Source organism: Phoenix dactylifera, chromosome 5 (assembly GCF_051530095.1).
Source record: "Phoenix dactylifera cultivar Ajwa chromosome 5, Ajwa_hap1_PhDact_Kaust_v1.1, whole genome shotgun sequence".
Taxonomy (NCBI): domain Eukaryota; kingdom Viridiplantae; phylum Streptophyta; class Magnoliopsida; order Arecales; family Arecaceae; genus Phoenix; species Phoenix dactylifera.
This window is the reverse complement of record NC_143194.1, coordinates 8771287-8793058: the sequence shown is the minus strand read 5'-3', so window position 1 is coordinate 8793058 and position 21772 is coordinate 8771287. Positions and strand designations below refer to the sequence as shown.

General features: G+C 38.4%; 1 protein-coding gene across 2 annotated transcripts; it reads left to right on the top strand.

Annotated features, from left to right (window-relative positions):
- The first annotated feature begins 5778 nt into the window (after positions 1–5778).
- SDE3 (P-loop containing nucleoside triphosphate hydrolases superfamily protein) lies at positions 5779–21220 on the top strand. 2 transcript variants are annotated; one of them, XM_008806738.5, is made up of 6 exons: positions 5779–6052; positions 7203–7274; positions 7779–8599; positions 8681–8854; positions 8945–10396; positions 20409–21220. In XM_008806738.5, the coding sequence occupies exons 3-6, from the start codon at positions 7814–7816 to the stop codon at positions 20898–20900; spliced, it is 2904 nt and encodes a 967-aa protein (XP_008804960.2). In that variant the 5' UTR covers positions 5779–6052; positions 7203–7274; positions 7779–7813; the 3' UTR covers positions 20901–21220. The 2 variants fall into 2 exon arrangements, with proteins under 2 accessions (XP_008804960.2, XP_038972249.2); XM_039116321.3 differs by having other exon boundaries at positions 5781–6052; positions 7696–8599.
- The last annotated feature ends 552 nt before the right edge of the window (positions 21221–21772 follow it).

The following is a 21772-nucleotide window of genomic DNA, read 5'->3' as shown; positions in this document are numbered from 1 at the left end:
TTGTAATCGACATAGATTTACATCCTAATGTCCTATTGTCTACCCACTTGCACCTATCCTATGCCTGATTCAATATGTTATAATTAATCCACTTATGTTCTAATACCATATTAATTGTTATGCCCCCAACTCGAGATCGCAAGTTAGAGATTGCAGCAACTGCCGCATACTTATAGAAACTCTTTCCACAAGTTTGCAAGGCATCTCAACATGATATCATTCAAAATTTTAAATATTCTAAAATCTTGCATCAACTCTAAAACCAAATCTAGTCTAAATAATATGTCAAAATCTTGTCTCTAATCGCTTTCCCATGATAAATCTCTGAGTCGAGCTAATTCTACAGATTTGTAAAAACAGTAAAAAATCGTATAATGAGCTAGACATCTTAATAAGAAATAAACACTTTAGGTAGATAAATTAGGCAATAAGCTAAATAATAATTTATAGAAAAATCAGCATATGAAAAATTCATCATTTTAAACTAAATCCAGCTATGCAGTATTACCAAAATATTATGCACATTAAATTCAATTTTTTTCAAAATCTAAATATCGTTTCATAAATCAATTTCTTTTAAATCATCAAATTTAACTTGGCAGCCAAGAGCTATGACCATATCAAAGTGCCACCGCATAACCTCTAATGGTAGGATATCGAAGTATCAACGTATAACTCTGACTGGCAGAATATCGAAATGCCAACGTACAACATCCACTGACAGAATATCGAACTGCAAATGTACAACCTCTACTGGCAAGGTATCTAAGTACCAATGTATAACCCCACTAGGCGGGTTTTGAAATGGCAACGTACAAACCCCACTGGCAGTGTATCGAAGTGCCAACATACAACCCGCACTAGCAGGGCATCAAAATATAGTCTAGCTGCGAGTCCAAATTTGTTTCAATTCAAAACTCTTTTTTTCAAAACATGTTTAGTGTTCCAAATCATAAGATGCGATATTGAAATCAATCAAACATAATCCATATCAAAACTAATATGTTCAATCAAGAATCGTACAATAATCTAGAAAAAGACATATATAATCATAAAACACCGTGTATCAAATTCATAAATCAAAAATAATTCAATTCAGAAAATATTTATAAACTACCAATAAATCTAGAAAAAAGGGTTACATTACTTACCTTGTAAATACAATCCAACTAATAGATCCAATTAATCTCAATTTTTTTTTGAGAGCCTAATATTCCAAAATTATACTTTTTATTAAAATTTCATCATAATTATCTTAAAAACAAAAATCTTAAATTTCAACATCCTCGAAGGCTGACTAAGCAGGAGTGCTCGGCATCCCGGTCCGTTCAATTAAGGTGATTTCCTGGAATCATGTTCAAACTAGGGAATAGATGGTTCAGTAGAGATCGGGGGTGATCAAATATAACAGTGTTTGATAATGACTAGGGTGGGAGATTGGCACACCACCCAACGTCCCTGAATGAGGATTCTTCACCAAGATCGATCCAAAAATTACTGAGAGGCATACTTATAGAGTCCAACAACCCTAGAGTAAAAAAGTTCAGATAGAGAGAGAAACTTTGTAAAGAGAGAAATAATATAAAAAATAAAGAAGAGGAAAGAGAGAAAGAAGAAAAGAAGAAGAAAGAGAGGGCCACCATGAGGTGGTCATAGTGGTCAATAGCCGGAAGACTGGCAACCATGGTAAGACGATCGGCGACAGGGTGGCTGACAACTGTGGTAAGACGACTGGCAACAGGGCGGCCGGCAACCGAAAAAGGGAAGAAATGACCAAAAGCAGGGGTTTCGGTTCTTCTTCTTTTCTTTTCATGATATTTGATGGTGGGGCTCTGACGATGTCCTGAATTGGCATAGGGGACAAGTCCCCATCTCCGGCGATTAGTGTTGACAGCAGAGGAGGCCGGAAAAGGAAGAACAATAGGGATTTTTGGACCTTAGAACAATAGGACTTTTTCTTCATGGAATTTTTGGGCAAAAACTCAGCTAACGACAAGTCTTATGAATGAAGAAATAGAGGAGAAAAAAATCAAGGCTCTTACTTGTGATTCTGATGAAGGATTGGTTTGGCGACCACCAGGAGCTTAGGCTATCGATAATAAAGGGAGGAAAGAGTAGAAGAACGACGTTGGGTATGACGATCTTCCAGTGAAAACTAAGGGCGGGGGAGGGGTCAATGGCTTAAGTAGAAGTGGAGGTTGAGACCGGGGCTCTACCTTGTTTTTGGTTCAGACAGCTCAGGCCCCGATTTGGATGCTGGGCCAGGCCAACAGGCCGGCCCAATGAGGCTGGGCCTCATGTACCCAAAACAACGAATTAGTGAAGAACCTAAAACTAGTATCATCTTCGATTAGGCTTGCATGTGTACTGAATAATTTGTTAGCTGCTGAAGCTCAGCTTTATGATAAGTTTATTAAGTCTTTGGGAGTAGGAAGTAAGAGAAACGTAAGCAAGGGTTGACGAGCAGCTTATAAACAAGTTTGAGCTTAAACAATGCATTAGGTTTTATTTTATAACTGCTCTACCATGCGTTCTAATATGAATACAGTAGGTTAGATTCTTGACTAGATATGCAACAAGATCGGTAGCATGTGACTAGAAATTTGATTGGAACTCAAAATGAAATGCTAGTAAATATATCTAGATCAAGTTGGGCACATGATCTTACTCGATTGAATTTTTTTGAGAACTATCTTGCAGGAATTAGTTACATTAATCAGGTTGCCCAATTTTTATTTTTTCACAACTGATATTTAATTATTGAACATATATATTTAGTTTAAGATTCTGTGTCATGGATCTCTAGAGAGTGTGTGTGTGTGTCTATATATATATATATATATATATATATATATAAGAAACTGAGGAGGAGCCCTCCTTGAAATTTACCATGGAATGTCTAAATTATTGTCATGTCTCGTTCAAAAGCATAATTGTATATATACACACAAGCTCTTACAAAAGCTAGTATACAACCTGATATTGACATGCATAGTTAACCATGCGAGCAATACTTGTCGCACCCCAAATCTAGAACATGATATGGCCGTGTTACCGAGGGATACAACCCATGAAAACACGAAGCTAACATTACTTTTAGTTTTCAAATTCCATCACAGCAAAATAAAATAATAAAATATCTAATTTCATTGTCCATTAAATAAAACTAAAATTAGTTCAGAGCTTCTAAATCTAATATCAATACCAAACCCATCAACCTCAATATTCAGAAGATCATTAGCTACAAATTTATAGTTAATAATAAAATTCTTCTACAAAATTGCCAAGCATGCTAGTGCGAACTCCAAGCATGGACCAACCTTCATCCCTACTGATCCTATTTACCTGGAGAAAGAGAAATAAAAATATAGGTATATAATAGACACAGCTTCGTAAGTAAATCTTTCACTACTTACTAGATTAAGCATAAGTTTTCCATATCATTGCATCATTTAAAAAAAATAACAGATATTTCAAAATAAGTATTTCATAATGTAGTATATTAAAAATAAGTCATAAAGCAAATCATGCAGGAACAAATCATCTAACCTTCATAAACATAGTACCAAGTTCATTATTACAAATAACTTCGTAAATCGTTTTTCATGACATTTAATCCTATCATGTATCAAAACATTGCTCACAGATATTTGTGCCATGGTTACTAACCAGGGCTATCTTCGCAATCAGTAAGATTTCATGGTTCATATTTGTTACCAAATTTAATCTATTGATAGAGGGCCATTTTTATTAGATGCTAGCTTCAGGGTATCGATCGACCCCTATTTATGAGGCGGTCATAGCAATCAGAAAGTCTTTGAAAACTTATATCTTTTTCTTAATATATATATAAATAAAAAATATTAAATGGTATGATCATATTCATATTTCATAACAAAGTGATTTTCATCGAAACATTCATGAAACTATTTTTATAATAAATAATAATTTCTATAAACATATGTTGATCCATAATTTTTAAAAAAGCATGATATTTCTACAAGCAAATTTTATGCACGAAAAACATAATTATTTAAAAAATAATAAGGAGTGTAAGATCTTCTTACCTCTTTCATCTTAAACTGTTAAACTTCACTAAGCAATTCAATTAATCCTTTAAAAATATTAAAAGCATAATTACTTTCTATTTGATAATTTTAATCGAATTAAAATAATAAGAAATAAGGACGAGCATTCGACAATTCCGGATGGGTCAAGCCTAAGCGATTCGGTCAACAAATTATAGAGCATGGACTTGATCAAGGCCAGGGTCGTTTAATATAGTTCCTTATCAGTGGGTTTTATGGACTTTGACAAGGCCGGGTGATTGGTCCAATAGGCGACCCCAGGCACCCAAGCAGTTCAAGGCCTCTTTCTAGGGGTCAACTCGTATTTGCTGATCAGGTCAACGTGACTCGACTCCAGGTTCCTAGAACATTCTAAGAGAGAAAGTGGAGAGAGGATAAAGAAAGTAGAGAGAGAAGATGGAGAAAACAAGGGAAGGGGAACCATGAGGCTCCCTCCCTCTCTCTCTCTCCTTCTTCTCGTGAAGTGGGAGGAGCTCGGCGGCAACAGCTGCTCGGTACCGATGACCTTCGGCGGTCCATGGCCCATGCGGTGCCGGCGGCGTGCCATGCCTGACAACGGCCGACTGGACGAGGAGGAAAGAAGTTGGAACTAGAAAAAACAGGAGACTTGCCCAGAGCTCAATCCGGCGATTCGCCGACCAGTTATCAAGGTGGAGGCAATGGCTCAAAGGCCGGAATAAGAAAGAGAGGAAGCTTACCTCGTCTTCGGTGAGCTTCCCCGCTCGGATTGGCGGCAAAACCCTCCCTAGATTCGCGGCGGAGAACAAGTGATCTCAACCTTTAATGAGAGAACTTTGAAGGTGGATGCCAAAAAGAGGAAGAGGGGCCCTTTTATATAGATGAAAATTGGCTCAAAGATGATAAGCTTGATCTCCCTTGATCTCTAGGGGTCTTCTTCTTCCTCTCCACGCACAGGGCCGTATAATCCTTTGCTCGATGGGCTTTCAGCCCAATTCATGTGTGGGCCTATCAGTAGACCAGGCCCTCACAATACTAGCTTGCAATACATAAGATGGGGTGTGATCCATGCAATTCTATCTCTACAAAAATTTTATAAGAAACTCTCTGTGAAAAAATAGTAAGGAGTACCTAAATTTTTGGCATGGAAGCTTGTTTTCCAACTGCATAGCCAAATCCATGAATCTTAAAAAAAAAATATCATACTTACAAGGAAGCTCTTATCCATACTCTTTGTATGCTGATATTATTTTCTTGCGGTATTTTTCCTATAGTAGCTTGGTGTTGTTTACATAGTAGCAACGGAAAAGTTCTATTTTTTTTTATAATTTTTTTTAGAAAAATGCGTAATGATTAAACAATTATGCAAGCTCACTTATATATCGATGTGTCTCATGCATCATATGAACAACGATAGCTTGTAAGATGCAAGGTTTGCTGTATTTCAAGTTGTCGGATCTATGAGCATAAAGTTTTTCCACATAGAAATAAAGCACACAATTTGAGAAATATTTAATTTGGGCAGACAGTTATGATTGAACATCATGTTTATGTGGTGACAACACGGCATTAGTGAGTAAAAACCTGAGGGAGCTTCCCACGGGTTCAAGATCTCATCATGAAAAATATGGTACGTGCAATACTATCATTGGTTTTGGGTTAGCTGTTCTGTGTTTGGCTTGATGCAGAATCGAATACGCGAAAGAGAGAGAGAGAAATGAGGACGTGAGGCCCCTTTAGACGTACAGAGATGGACACCGGGCAACCTTTCTCTGCGCTCCCTCACTCGCTTTCGTTCACTACTCTTATTACTTCGTTCAGCCCGCCGATCGCAAAATCGCCCCCAAATTTCATTTTTTCTCTTCTTCTCTTGGTGGAAATAATCGCTTGGATCCCCCTACCGATTGATTGGGCCACGAGGTTTCGTTGGTCGCCCTTCACCATCTATAGATTGATCTCAATGTCCATCGGGCATCGGGAATCCGTTGTGTTCGTTTGATCGGAAGGTACTTGTTTCTTCGATTCCTAATGTTGTCACCCATTCTTAATTGCTAGATTGGAGAATTTCGGTTTTTTGATGTCCATTTTAGTTGGTTACAGTCTAATCTACAGGGAAAAAAGAAGTTTTTGGGGTCTGAATTGAGTCTGTTTTCTGTAATCTGTCTCATTGGAAGCTCAGTTTTTTAGTTATAGATTGAGATATTTATGAGTCTATAATTGTTTTCGAAATGTATGTAGACGTTGATACTTCCCTTAAACTTTTTCTCATTTTTCTGATTTTTTGTGCTATTTTTTTTAATTTTTCTGAAATTCTTGATGCTTTTGTTTATCTCCATTACAAATGATTTTAGTCATGCAAAGGGTGGAAAAGATGGATCTTTTAGGATCTGGGTTAGGGTTGTTGTTTGTAACTAATGGCATTTGGAGATGGATGTGGATATTTGTTGTCTTTGATTTGTATTTAAAAGAGTATGCCATTTATTTTCTTTTCCTGAATTTTATTGGTATTTCCTGTTCTGAAATTTTTGAAGCATTGGTAGGTTTTCTTATTATATTTTTTTTGCAAATTCTGTGATGCTTTTTGGTCTCTCCATTTCAAATGGTTTCAATAGTCCAAAGTACGGATAGGAAAAAAGAGATTGTAAAATCTGGGTTAAGATTGTTTTCTGTAATTTTTAAATGGCATTTAGAGCTATCTTATGGATTAAAAAATAGCTGTCAAGATGTGGATGTGTATGAATCTCATCTAAAGTTCGACGCTTTTCTGCCCCTCCCCTTTTTGTAGGCCTTTCTCCCATTTTTTTTTTCCTTTGCTGGGTTGGGATTGAGGCGTAGGGGGGGGTGGGGGTGGGTGGTGGAGTTGGTTAACTGGGTCTAGTGTTGCTGTGTATCATTGTATTTGGTTAATATCAATTTTCTTTATATTTATCAATTCTATTATACTTTTGGTTAATTCACTTTTAATGGTTCCAATCATCGAAAAAACTTGTTATCTGGGTTAAGGTTATCTGGTATTATTGATATATGTATTAATGATTTTTGATGCATACAATGTCGAAATGTGGTTTTGTAGAAAATGTTGAAGTGTTTATTTGCATCCTTTTCTTGTTTTAAAGGGATCCCATATCTCATTTATCATATGCTTTTGGTGTACAGAATCTGCGGTCTTGAAGATTTTTCTGCTTCAGTCCAGATCTATCTGTGGAGCCTCATCTTACTTCTACTAAGGTTTGTTTAAATATCTTTCCTGTTGATATATATTATTGATGTTTTTGTTTGTTACAATAGATCTGGTTCTATTTACATTAATAATTGAAAGGGGTTTCATATTATTACATTGGTGAAAACTGTTGTATATATTATTAGTATTACTGAATTTGTTGATATTCTAGTGCGAAGTGCATTTTTTGAATATTCTATTTTTTCTTATTAATGTTATTGTTCATCAAGTTACTTTTAATTCTCCCTACATTCACTAATGGAAAACAGTTGTTTGAGATGATCTTACAATGCTACTAGAATAGATATCCTCATTTTCACTATTCTCATTAATTTTGCTATCAATTAAGCTTCTTAATTGGCCTTTCTGCATGAGCACCTTGTTGGTGATATCTCATGAAACTAATCTTCTTTTTCTTTGATGGAGTAGATGATATTGCTTGTACTGATGTTGTCATGTTAAAATGGGGCCAAAAAAGGGATGAGTTCTAATGAGCCTTGGGCATCATGCAGGGTAGGCACCTTCTTGAGTGAAGGTTCATTGTACAATGGGTACACTTGGTGAAAATACGTGGGATGAAGAATACTCAGTAATTGGAGAGAAGCCAGAAGTAGGGTTCTTAGATTTCGAGGATGATGAATCCCTCCACTCTTTCAATCCACTTGAAGAAGGTTCTGTTGTAATTACAATTCCTTTCCCTTTTGTTGGTGGGAAACCGCAGTCTGCTCTCATAGGAGAAACATCATCATATTTGATTAATATTAGAAACACCACTAGCGATCCAAAAGAATTGTGGAGTGTTAGGATCTTCTCCGCAAATCCTGAGGATAGCTATGCTCTGTCATTGATGGAACCTCCATCTGATGATGCTGATGAGGGTGCAAAGCGTAGTTTTATGGGGTTGACTTATTTGGAGGATAGGGTTCTTCAGCCTGGGCAGAATCTCACGATTTGGCTGTCATGTAAACCAAAAGAAATTGGCTTGCATACGTCAGTTATTCATTTTGATCTGGGTGATGAAAAAATTGAGAGGGTGGCCTTTCTATTAGCAGAGGATAAAGTATCGCAGTCTTTGTTTTCTGATAAGCCCTATTCAAGAGGTTCCTCCCGAAAAAAGAAATTTGATTATGGCCAATATGTGGCAGGTCAACGCCCACCTCGGGCAAGTATACAGGGGTTTAAATATAAACTTCCTCAGTTTGCCATACCCCAAGATATGCGTGAAATTGTTGAAAATAAAAAGGTACCTGAAGTCATCACAGAAGGATTGAATAGTAATAACTATGAGAGATATTTCAGCACACTGCTTGTCATGGAAGAAGTTCATTTGGAGGTAAATAACTCTTGTTCTCAGAAGAATAATCGAAGGTTAAAGATCACTTTTGTCTTGCTAACTGTTAAATTGCTTTTGCAGCAAGAAATGACAGCATATGACATGGAGTGCGTAACTATGAAAAGGAGGAGTTACCAGTTTTTGTCTCTCGAGGTTCCTGGATTGGCTGAGAGAAGGCCTTCACTGGTTTATGGAGACTATATATTTGCCCAGCTTGCAACTGACAGTTCAGACAATGAAAGCCGTCCTTATCAGGTTTATACATGTGTTTTAAGTTTCTGCATTACTCAAGCCTTCTTTAACTTATAATATTTAGTTTGACAGAATAGGTTGGATTTTCTACAGGGTTACATTCACAGGGTCGAGGCTGATGAAATATTTTTACGATTTAATAAGGATTTACACAAGCATCACCGCGATGAGGATCTTTACAATGTTAGCTTCACATACAACAGAGTGAATATGAGGAGGTTATATCAGGCAGTTCGTGCTGCTGAAAAGTTAGGGCCAGAGTTGCTCTTTCCATGTCAGTCATCTCATAGAAGGATGATTGTAGCTTCATCATTTGTCCAACTGAATGCACTTCTAAACAGGGAGCAAGTGCGTTCGGTTGAAATGATACTTGGCTGTAAAGGTGCTCCTCCTTATGTCATCTATGGACCTCCGGGAACTGGTAAGACAATCACGTTGGTGGAGGCTATACTACAGCTCTACAAAACCAGGAGAAAAGCACACATTCTTGTTTGTGCGTCTTCAAATAATGCAGCAGATCATATTTTGGAAAAGCTGCTTGGTGAAGGCGTTGGTGTTCGAGAAAATGATATATTTAGGCTAAACGCAACCAGCCGCCCTTATGAAGATGTTAAGCCTCACTTTATCCGTTTTTGCTTCTTTGAAGATATGGTATTTAAATGCCCTCCACTCAAGGCTTTACTGCGTTACAAGATCATTGTATCAACATACATGAGTGCATCTCTACTATATGCTGAAGGCATCTACAACGGTCACTTCTCCCACATTTTCTTGGATGAGGCTGGTCAAGCCTCTGAGCCAGAGACAATGGTTCCTGTATCAAACTTATGTGCACGAGACACTGTCATTGTGCTAGCTGGAGACCCTATGCAGCTGGGACCTGTAATTTATTCGAGAAATGCAGAGAGTTATGGCTTGGGAAAATCATACTTGGAAAGACTTTTTGAGTGCAAATACTATGAAATTGGTGATGAAAACTATGTGATGAAGCTGGTAAGAAACTACCGTTGTCACCCAGCTATCTTGGAGCTCCCTTCAAGGCTTTTCTACAAGAATGAATTGATTGCTTGTAAAGAGGAGAAACCAACATCTATTTATGATTCAGTGGGTCTTCCAAATAAAGCATTTCCTGTTCTCTTTTTCGGAATTCAGGGATGTGATGAGAGGGAGGGTAGTAATCCATCTTGGTTTAATAGAATCGAGGCTAGTAAAGTAGTAGAATTCATCAGGAAACTGATTATGAATACTGACATAGATGAGACTGATATTGGAATTATTACTCCATACCGTCAGCAAGTACTCAAGTTAAAGAAAGCCCTTGAATTGCTTGAGATGCCAGATCTGAAGGTGGGAAGTGTTGAACAATTTCAAGGGCAAGAAAGGCAAATTATAATCATATCTACAGTCAGATCAACTGTTAAACATAATGAATTTGACCGGGTGCACAGTTTGGGATTCCTCAGTAATCCTAGAAGATTTAATGTTTCCATAACTCGTGCTAGATCCTTGTTAATCATTGTTGGAAATCCACATGTCATTGCTAAGGTGATGCTCATCCTTTTGTCTGCTAGAATTTGAATCATTTGTTTTGCTAAATTGTTCCCTTCCCTTTTTTGTTTTCTCTTTTGTTCCACTATTGAATATAGTTTAAAATTTTAAATGATCTATAGTTGCCATGCAATTCTTTATTGTGAACTATACAGTATGATCTTCTTCTGCATTATATTATAGCTTAAAGTGTGCCACTCTTCATACATCTGATTCAAAACATCCATAGATCCTGATGCAAATAATGTTTTGCATGTACATAATACAAACAAATACTAGTTCAGAGGAATGGTTGTATTATTAAAGACACTGGTTGAATGGTTGTATTATTAAAGACACGGGCTTGCCTAACCATTTAGTATTTCCTGGATGTTTGTTTTCTTCAAACACAAGGTTCCTATGATGTGGTTTTCTAAGTTAGTATGATTGCTTCCTTTTGTATTAATCTCCTAACTGATGTGTTTTGTATTAGAATTTCTAGCTCTGTTTGAGAAACCCTTTCTGTTCTTAAAGATTTAGCTGTACTTCCTTTGTTGAGATCCATAATGTCCATCTCTTAAGTTGTCTGTACAGAAAATGCTAAGAAATGCATAATTTATTTGTGAACTTTAGGTTCGTGTCTTGTAGACTAGATATATGGATAAATCTTAACCAGCCCCCTCATCTTCATCTTATTTCTTTTGTATTTGTGATTAGACTACACACAACAATCAGTCATGCATCATGAAGTACTTGCTTAAATGCTTCTTTATTTAACGCACAGCAAATAGCTTTGGATATTTAGCTTTATTGATGAGACAATTCTACTGACAGTGCATCCATGGTTAAGCCATGTCCCTGTGTTTGCACTTTCTGCCATTTCCTTGTCATGTCAACAATGTTTTTTTAACTAGCATTGGTCATGATGCTTGGCATGATTTATGGAGGGACTAATATCAAGTTAAAGCTGTTTGTCATACTTTGCTCAATCTCTTTGGTGTTACATGCTTGAATTAGAGTTGTGTTATGTAGCTGCCACTCTGCTACCAATTTATTTAATGCTGGTACGAGTTCCATTTCTCTCTCATTTATTGTCATAATTAACTTTTTTGGGAGCTCAAACATTTCTAACTTTTTTGTAATCATCAGAAAAGCATGTTACCTATATTTAGACTAGTCTTTATATTTTTAAAGATCAAAGTGATTGCCATACTGCCTCGAACAACCTGGTTCGGGGCATGCATATTGTACCAGGTCCAAATGTACAAAAACCATATTTAGGTCGATACATATCCCGTACCAATCATTGTCGACCCATAATGAGGCATGCTAATGTGTACTGAGATGTACCGAGATTAAAGTATGAAAAATGGCCCAAGAGCTGTCTCGGTATGGGGTGAATACCATACGTACCAATCTGTATCGTTCTAAATTGGTAATGTATTGGTATGGTACCTAGTAGTTTGGTACCAAGATTGCAGATCTTGGATCAAACTACGTGATTTAGTGATTTCTTCTCATATTGATTGCATGGTTGGACTAGCATGACTATACTACACATTTACCATTTATGATGTCTCAGTCTAGTTGCATGTATTGTCTAGATTTTATTAATTTGTGTTATTATTATTTACCTTTTCCATAGGATATGATGAAAACTCCTTTTTTATTCTCTTTTGGCTGGAAAATGGCCCTTTGCTTGAAATATAAGTTCAGTCATAATGCATGACTAGTATATTGAGTCACCCAAACCATCACCATAACAATCCAGCCTTTCCCAACTATTTAGGTCAGCTTTATGGATCCTCATTTGCATGTTCTTCCTGCTTAGGTATTGCTTTGAAATTTGAATAGTATTTTAAGTCACCTCTTGCATGGTTTGTGTTTCTTGAACAATTGCAGTTTGAAAACCTGAGAAAAATAATTATTTTATTGACTTTCTAGCAAGGTTTTAAATCTCATGGGACGAGGGTGTCCCGATTTCTCTATGGAGCAGGATGCTCCATTGTCCTGCCGTGTCCTGGCGGCTGTCTCAGTCAAAAGTCCCATAGGTATTGACGTACCTCTCCCCTTCTTTCCTTCCCTTTCCTTTCTTTTTCTTTCTTTCTTTCTTTCTTTTTCTTCTTTCTATCCTTTCTTCCTTCTTTCCTCCCTTTTCCCTTACCTTCCTTTCTTTCCTTTTTCTTCTTTCTTTTCCTTATCGCTTCCTTTGGTTCTTTCTTTCTTTTCTTTTTCTTCTTCTTTCTCTTTCCTTTCTTCCTTCTTTTCTTCCTTTCATTCTTTTTCTTCTCCCTTCCTTTATTTCTTTTCTTTTTCTTCTTCTTTCCTTTCACTTTTTCTTTTCTTCAACTTTCCTTCCTTTCTTTCTTTCCTTTTTTTCTTCTTCTTTCTCCACATGGATGGGTTTCAAAGTCCCAACCTGTCCTGGTCATGTTTTGTTATAGAAATGGGACGAGATGGCTGGATGCTCCCCGTTTTGCCAGGACTTAAAAATCTTGCTTTCTAGAAACTTTGATAATGAACCTAGATTTCTGTGTATTCAATTGAGAAGTCCAAAATCATTTATAATATTTGAACATGGATGGTGTTGAATTTTGGCTTACTTTGATGAAACTTGAGTCTTTAAAAGGCAAGTTCCATCTTTTGTAAACACACTCTATTGTTTAAGAAACATTGTGTGGACATATGAAAAGAAACTATAACAACTCAGTATGGATATGCCAAAAGAATGAAGTGCACACTCGTTCATTCTTATGTGGAAAAAATAGTGCGTACTGATTTTTTCATTTAAAGAACTTGTGCAACACATGAGATGTGCTTTAGATGGTACCTCATAGTGGTTCAAACTTCTAATATCAATAGAAGATAAAATAGATGTAAAAGAAAGATGTAGTGAGTGGAATACACCACTAGACTAGTAAAGATCAAGGGTTTAAGCTCTTGTATGTACGAGTCCATATTGGTCCATACTGGACATCTTTGATTCCACTGATGAGTTATTGGGTCTTAGGATGCACTTGGGACCTTGGTCCCCTCCATATTGGGCCATCTTGGTTGATAATGGTTGGTACCAAGGTCCGCCGTACCGGGTTCGGTAGGCGTACCAGTCGCCAACTGGACCGATACGGTTCCGGTTCGTACCGGAACCGGGTGGTACGAATCAGCCAACTCTTCTCCGCTGAAGCCGGGGAAGAAGAAGAGAACGAGAGAGAACGCGGAAAAGAGAGGGAGGGAGGAGACCTGTAGCCGCTATTGGAGAGCCGCGAAGAGGCGATGGAGGCTAAGGGAGCGATGAAGCATGGCGGGGGGGGGGAATCCGCGAGGGCGCGGCGAAGGCCGAGGCTGTGGCCACGTCCCCTGTTTCTTTTTTGGGGGTTTTAAGTGAAGTCGGCAAAAAATTTAGGGATTTTTAAGTGAAGTCGGCAACCGATTTGCCGATTTCACTTAAAACCCCCAAAATAAAAATCCGTTGCCGCGTCCCTTGTTTCTTTCGAAACAGGGGACGCGGCCGCGGCCTCGGCCTCCGCCGCGCCCCCGCGGGTTCCCCCGCCCCCCCGCTCTCTCGCGGCTCTCCGATGGTGGCCATAGGTCTCTTCCCTGCCTCTCTTCCCTGCGCTCTCTCTCCTCTTCATCTTCTTCGTCTCCGACACAGAACCGGCTTATACCAGTTTCCACAATTCCGACGTATCGATAGCTGGCCGGACCGGTTCGGCATACTATGGTTGGTACTAATTGATATCAAGTGGGATGGGGATTGACACCAGTCAGTATGGATTGTTTGAAGGACCAAAATACTGAGGATTAGACTCACATCGAGCAAGGACAAGTTCCGCTTGGGCCATTCCGAGGATCAAACTAACCAAGCATGTTGATGAGTATGCATTGGTATGTCTAAAATATCCTACGTATGACATTTTTTGGCCTCTAAATTCGTATTTTGATTTTTTACCATGTTTCTTGTTTAATTCTATGTATTTGCAAGGAAGAAGTGGCAGCATCGAGTTAACTGCAATAATCATGGTTTTCTATGCATGTTAAAGTTAGAAATATACATCTCACATAAATCATGCAACTTGAAATCTTAAATACATACAAGCAACAAAAGGAGATATTATTTATAATATCATTCAATAATAGTATCATGTTCTTTGTGCAACCACGTACCTCAATGTCGGTGTGAGTGCTTTGCAGGCTTATACACATTCTCATTCATCACCAGCTCCACATTGCCTATTTGCTTGAAAAAACCTTGATGTTGCTTCAGTGTCATGTGTGGCTAGCAGTATCGATGGTTCTTGTGTAATAATTATACCGCACTGTCTTATGCACCACTGTTATCAATATAAAAGGAGAGTACTCAACCCTGATAGGCACTGAGGAAGACATAGTTAAAGCTATGCTGCCATGCCAAGGGTTCTAGCTGTACCTTCCTAAAGGAGCACAAGAAAGGTTGCCAATATTCCTAGGATGCTGACTGATCTATAGTATGTAAGTCTTGTGTATGTGTGTTGTTATACAGCATACTATGGACATTGAAGATGGACCAAAAATCGGAAGTGTTGTTGAATGCATGTTGGTAGGACAGAAGGGAAGTGGATGCCAAGTGAGAGCATTGATTGTCCCTACTTGACCACCCAACCAACCCGACTTAGGGATGCCATCTACATCACATGACTGATCCCAAGATTGTTATCCCTAAGGATATTGTTCCCATGCCCAGCTCTGACTCCTCTCAAGACTAGCAATAACCTTCTCCTTTACTTTGTTCCTTGGTCTCCTATGAGATCCTCCAATAGAACTAGGATGGGTTGTCACTTTGATCCCGATTCTGAGTTGCATGATCAAATCTAGCCTCACATGTACATAAAGCAAGTCCAAGAAGTTGCGAACCCACCTATGATCCTGCAGCATTAGTGGTCCCATCATTGAAGTTGCTATCATCGTCATCACTAGTCTTCTTCAAGGATCTACTTAGGCCAAAATTAGAAGGCATCTAAGTCTTGCTGTCATAATCATGCAATAAGGTTTTTGATCTACCATTGCTAACCGAAGTAGCCTTGCTCCCTTGGTTGGCTCTGATGTTCTAAATGATTTGACTGCCATCTTGACTTATCAACTCAGCATCACAACGACCAGTCTACTGCAAGTCTGCAACAATATATTCATTCTCTCACCCTATCCAGATTCTCATTGTATCAGCCCCGACCATAACCCTGGTACTGTTGATCACTTGCTATGTTGACCAAGCGCTCTTGAGTCCACCAATCGGCATCCGGCACCTTGGCCTACCATGCAATCTAAATATGCAGCCTAGGAGGTTCACCAAGCTCATCCATAAATATCACCCTTGTGGTTTTCTAACTATGCAGTCATGGGATCACTACCATTATGTAGGATTCCAGGATTGAATGGATCACCAGAAGGCTCCAAACTCTTGTTTCCCTTCTGATCTTTTTTCTTCTACTGCTTGATAAATCTCAGCCTCAATTGCATGTTTCAGTGCACATAAACATAATGTATAAGGCCATGGAATGCTGTACCATTCGGAATTCGGGATGTATCGAACTGTACTGGGGGTGGACCGACATGGTCTGCCCCTCGGTTTGAGAAATTGGTGATGGACTCGGTTTGAGAAATTGGCAAGGGAGGGGGAGAGGGAGGGGGATCCCCCAGCCGACTTCACTTAAAATCGCAAAAATAAAAAAAGGCCTTCTGGGCCCCTATTTCATTAGAAACAAGGGAACCGAGTTACCGAGGGCGGAAGCCCTCTTTCGGCCCTCCCTGACCCTCCTCCGGCCTCCTCCAGTGCTCCCCCTCCCTCTCCCTCTCTCTCTCCCTCCCTTCCTCTCCCTCTCCCTCTCCCTCCCTCCTTCCCCATCTCTCTCTTCCTCTCTCTCCTCCCTCTCCCCCTCCCTCGTCGACTCTCCCTTTGATGGAATGCGCCAAAATCAAATGACACAGTACTGTACCATACCATTGGCCAACCAGAATAGGTTCCGGCATCGGTACGGCATGCCTTGCATGAGGTCTTCTCTTGGTGCCATTTCATAAATATCCCACATTTGGTTCATCTAATACCTGGGCATTTATTACAGGATGTTCTACTGTTTATTATGGACTGATCCCTAAGCTACCATTCGCATCCCTAAACATCTTCACCTAAATGAAGTGAAACATGTTAAAACAGTGGTTGATAACACGTAAAGTTAGTATACAAACATTGGATGTGTTTGACCTCCTAAATAGCTCTTGATGCTTTTCTAGATCTGAGGCAAACCTCTGCAATACTTACCTTATGGTCAGCATGTAAGGCTCCCAGATGGCTAGGTCATTGGCAAAGTGGAAGTGGAGGTTCAAGCAATATGCTGCAAAAGATTAGACAACAGTACTTAACTAATGTTTTAAATTGAAAGCTATTGATGAGAATAAAGCAACTTAGGTTTTGTTGCTATACCATCTAAATGTAAACACCTGGCCCGTCTGCATGTCCCACCTTGAGTAAATAATGTTCAAGTAAGTCATGTAATTTCTGGGACATTGCTGTATGATTGTGTTCATTTTAGCTGTCATGCAGAATAGACTGCCCATGTGTGGGATCTCCCCTTTGTCCACTTTCCTTTGGATGACAAATAGGGGATGCACATGTACCATATCTTGCATGCCCTCCTAGAATGTATGGCCATGGACAATCCTCTCCGCTACTCCCCTCCAGATTCAAAGCAAATCTAAAATTCTTGTCGAGAGAAGTGAACATGTGGATCAGCCCACTCTTTTTGTCAAGTTGTCTCTCTAGGGCAATGCAGTTAGTGACAAAATGAGTAGGCATCGATATATCTCCATTAGAATAACTCACAAGTGCTAGGACTCAGTGATGATTGTAGACAAACTTTGAAATGGCCCGTCCTTTCTCCACCACTGCCTTTTCATTTCTCAACTCCTCAATGTCTTTGAACATTAGACCAAGGCAGTTTATTGCAGATGAAATCCATTATAAATGTGGCTTTTCCCCTCATTTCCTCCCTTAACCTTTTGTAGAGTGACCTGTTGTCTGTGACAACCTGCATTCTGTGTTTCTCCCCCACAACATTTGTACCTGTGGTCTTGGATTTGCTTTGAGTTCCTTTAAGTCAAAGTTGCAATGATTATATTCTGTTTGATGGCTAACTGGGGACGAGTAGCTTTGAACTCCACTTGCAGCATGATTCTATTGAACATAACTGTGCTTGATAAAAATAAATCCTGACCTGATCTGAATGAGCCCAAGTTTCATAAATATTCCAAGTCAGCTTTGCCATTCATAATGTTGCCTTGAATGAAGAAAACATTATCAACATGTATTTCTTTGGAGGTGACAACTTCTTTAAAGTTTAATGGATCTTGTTTGCAAGCTTATTCTTCAGATGGAGGATCATGAAGTACAGTTTTCCCAACTGAAATTCAATTTCTAAACAGCCTTCTTCTGATGTATCAGCAATAGATGTCGTCTTTTCTTCTAACGTTAAAACAGAATCTTTGAAATTCGTAGCCTTATTATCATTTTTTTTATTAACTGATGCAAGGCAGTATATAGAAGGGGTCTATAAAGTCTAGGGAAGCAAGGGTGAAACCTATAGTTTGATGGAAATTCAAGTTTAGACCTGAGTTTTTAATAAATCTGAACTATGATAGTTGGATCCAACACCAAATTGATAATAGATGTGGCAAAAAACCTAGAGATTATGAAACTTTGGTTTAACTAGTGAATGGAAATCTCCAACAAGCATGCAAAAGGATTTGAAGGGTATTGAATGATTGGTCTGAGAAGTGAGGTCTGTAGCTATAAAATGTTTTGATAACAGTTGAAGCAATTAAGGATCAATATTAGGAAGAAAATAGGGAAAAACAGAAGTAGATGTGAAGGGAATAAAGAAGAAAGCAAAACAAAATACAGATTATGATGAAAAAAATGAAAGGAAATATAAAGGAAAGATACCAGACTAAATATAGGTATAACATTAGATAATTGAACAACTTCTGAGATAGGTTGCACTTCAATTGCTAATTTTAGCACGTGTCTTTTAAATGTGTTGCAGGTTACAATTATCTACCTTTAAGTGATATTTCTGTATTTTAATGACTACAGCACAAACAGAAAAACTTGACTGGGGCACTTAACTTGATACTCCTACGTTATTTCTTGGCAAAACATGAATTTAAACAAGAAAACTTTCATTTATGATAAAAAAAATCCTATCAGGGTTTGGAAGCTGAAAATGATGTGCATGTGTTTGAGGTGTATCTATACATACTTTCTGGAACCCTCTATTGGGTAATCCTCAATGATGTATGCTGTTCCCACCTTTGGTTGATTGGTATTGATTCTTGGTATTTTAAACCTTGGATTTTCATCTAAAATGCTTAATATGAGTGTAAGACGACACTTCTATTGCTTTTGCATGTAAACTTTTTATCACATGCTTCCTTGATCATGCGCTGATATTCATTCTTGCATCAGTGTTGTATTATGAGCAACAGAAAAGGAACTTTGGCATGGTTGTAAATTCAATGCTGATTGTGAATGTAATCCTTTTTCCTAAAGATGGATGATATTATTGGAGTGATTTAATAACTTATTGAATAACGATGTGCTGTTTTGATGGATTGTATTGGAATAGTTTATTGTGAAGTCCGATTGCTTCTCTGTTTTTATTTATTGTGAAGTCAGATTGCTTCTATGTTTGTAATCTGAGTCTAGTCTATGTTGGAGAAGCATTGACCTACACACATTGTAGGCCTTCAGGTGCTGCATGGACTGGTTCAATTTTTATTTAACTGCTGAACACTGAACAGTTGAGGGTTGTTTCCTACTTTCTTTCTTCTTTATTGATATTTTTCACTCTCAGATACATGCTATTGCTCGTGGCCTGCCATGGGCACCGCAGTGTGGATTAGATCCTGTTCCACTGCCATGTACTATGCCCTGCATATGTGATAGGTAGGGTGGCGATGGTTGGGATCAATGATGAGAAACCTCTTCTCCTTCCTCAGTTATCTGGCACTTAGGGGAAGAAGCTGGGCATGATGGACTTGATTGCGTTTGCATTCATCATGAACACAGGCTTCCATCACGCGCCTCTTCGAGATACCCTTTTCTCCTCACTTCTCTGGAGTTCTTTTGAGCATGAAGCCTCTTCTGCTCATCTTCTGAAAACCAGCCAAATAATCTTTGAATTAGAACCCGCTATCACGAAAAAATTATATTTTTAGGCCAAGGGACCTTGAGTATCTAAATGGATGAGATAAAATAATTCAACGACTTAGTGGACAAGCCCCTGTCTGAGGCAAGCTAAATCCATCATCTTGTAAATCATCCTCTGTTTCTAGGCTTCTACAATATCTGTAATGGTTCATTAGGTGTCAATTTCTGGTGTATCCCAGCATTTGGCATTCACTGCTCGCAAATGGTAATGGTCCACTGAGGATGGGATGCTGGCATGGAGAAAAGCCATAACGATGGAGAAAACTGATGAATGAAGGATGAATCCATCTCATGCCAGCAAAGGTTCACCAGTTGTAGAACCATTGACCGAGTCAATAGGATATTTGGCAATGTTAGAGCACATGTGGTTCGAAGATATCTACACGCATGGACCTCCAGCACACCTCTTTTTTTTGTTGGATTTGAAGCTTCTTTAACATGAAGCTGAATGGGCTCAGGTTGAAGGGTGTTCTGGAAATCTATACTTTGATGATATCTGCTTAGCTATCTCATTGCTTTCATAAAAAATAATGACAAAATGATTTGGATGCGGAAAAAATCGAGCTGATGTCATGTCTTTTCAGTTGACAACTTTTTTCTTGGTTATGGATTTCAGTGTTTTGCTTTAATTCAAGCTATCATATGATTTCAGATGTTACAACAAGCTACATTGACCAATTATTCATATGAATAGGCTTCCTGGTTTATCTTTTTCAGTCTGGAGCTTATTGTTGTAGTTTTCTTAGTCGTATCATAATAAAAATAAAATTCATTTTGCTTTCCCATTTGCAGGATAGACACTGGGCCAAGCTCTTAAGGTACTGCATGGACAATGGTTCATACCAGGGCTGTCCCCTACCTGTTCTAGAAAGCCAAGACTATCCCGAGGAAGATGCTGGATTTGATTGTGAACCAAAGATCCCAGAGTCATACTCCAGTAATGTAGACCGGTGGGGTGAAGATGTGCCAGTGGAGTATGAACAGCATGCAGACCGGTGGGGTGAAGATGCTCCAACCCAGTATCAGTGGCACCAGAACAAGGGCGAGTGGGGTAATGATTCATCAGGAGCAAACCCTCAGGTTGAATCGGGTAGCGATAACTTCAATATCCAGCCAACTGGCTGGGGTGACGATGATGAAGTAGAGGAAACTGGTCGTGCTGATGATTGCAAACCAACTCGATGGGGAGAGGATCGTGGCAAATCAGAGGCCACTGACTGGAATGATCAGGTTGCTGTATTGACTGGGTACCTCAATATACAGCCAACCGGGTGGGATGATTAAGTCCTAGTATCCTCCACAGCAAAGAGAAGAGAAGCTGAATGATCCAATGGATGGAATGTTTTGTTTTGTTTCGGCTTTTTTTGTTCCTGTAGAAATCCATGTTATGGGACGAAATCTTCCATCTCATCAGACATTCCCAATTTTTAAAGGAGTTTACATTAATTGTTGATGTTTCCATTGCATCTCATGCAAATTGGAGAGAATAACACCAGACCTCTACCATTAGCTTGGGCTTGCACCTAAAAAGCATCTTTTGATGCTGTTTTATGGATGTCTATGAACACATCAAACAATATAAATAACAATGGGTATTATAAACATAATCTGGATTATTAGTTTATATTGCATGTCCTATATTTATCATTTTATGTTGGTTTTGTGGGAAAAATTCGTGGACCTCATGATGGTTGCACTTATATCCATAGATTATTGATTTTCTCTAATTGGACATTTTCATGAGCTCTCTCTCTTGAGAGTCCAGATTACCTTTCTCATATTTTTCGGTCTCACATAGGTCATGAATACTCTTCAAGTGATATATCTTTGGCTGTTCAATTTATTATGGCCGGTTGACGTTTTGCTCTATATAGCAGTGAAACTAATTTGGGATTAAAAAGTTTTATATTGTTTTGCAAATAGAGGTATTGTACTTATATATTAATACTGTTTTTGGATATTTTAAGCTTAACAACCACAATTTATTTTTATAACTATAATTTTTTTTTATTTATAGAATTTATATTTAAACTTAAATATATCGATGCTGTTGTTTGAAGATTTTAAGCCTAAATTCTAATTTGAAGGCTTGCTGGTCAATAGGAGCAACAATATTTACCACAAAATTTGGGCGGGAAGGTATTGGGTTGATATGG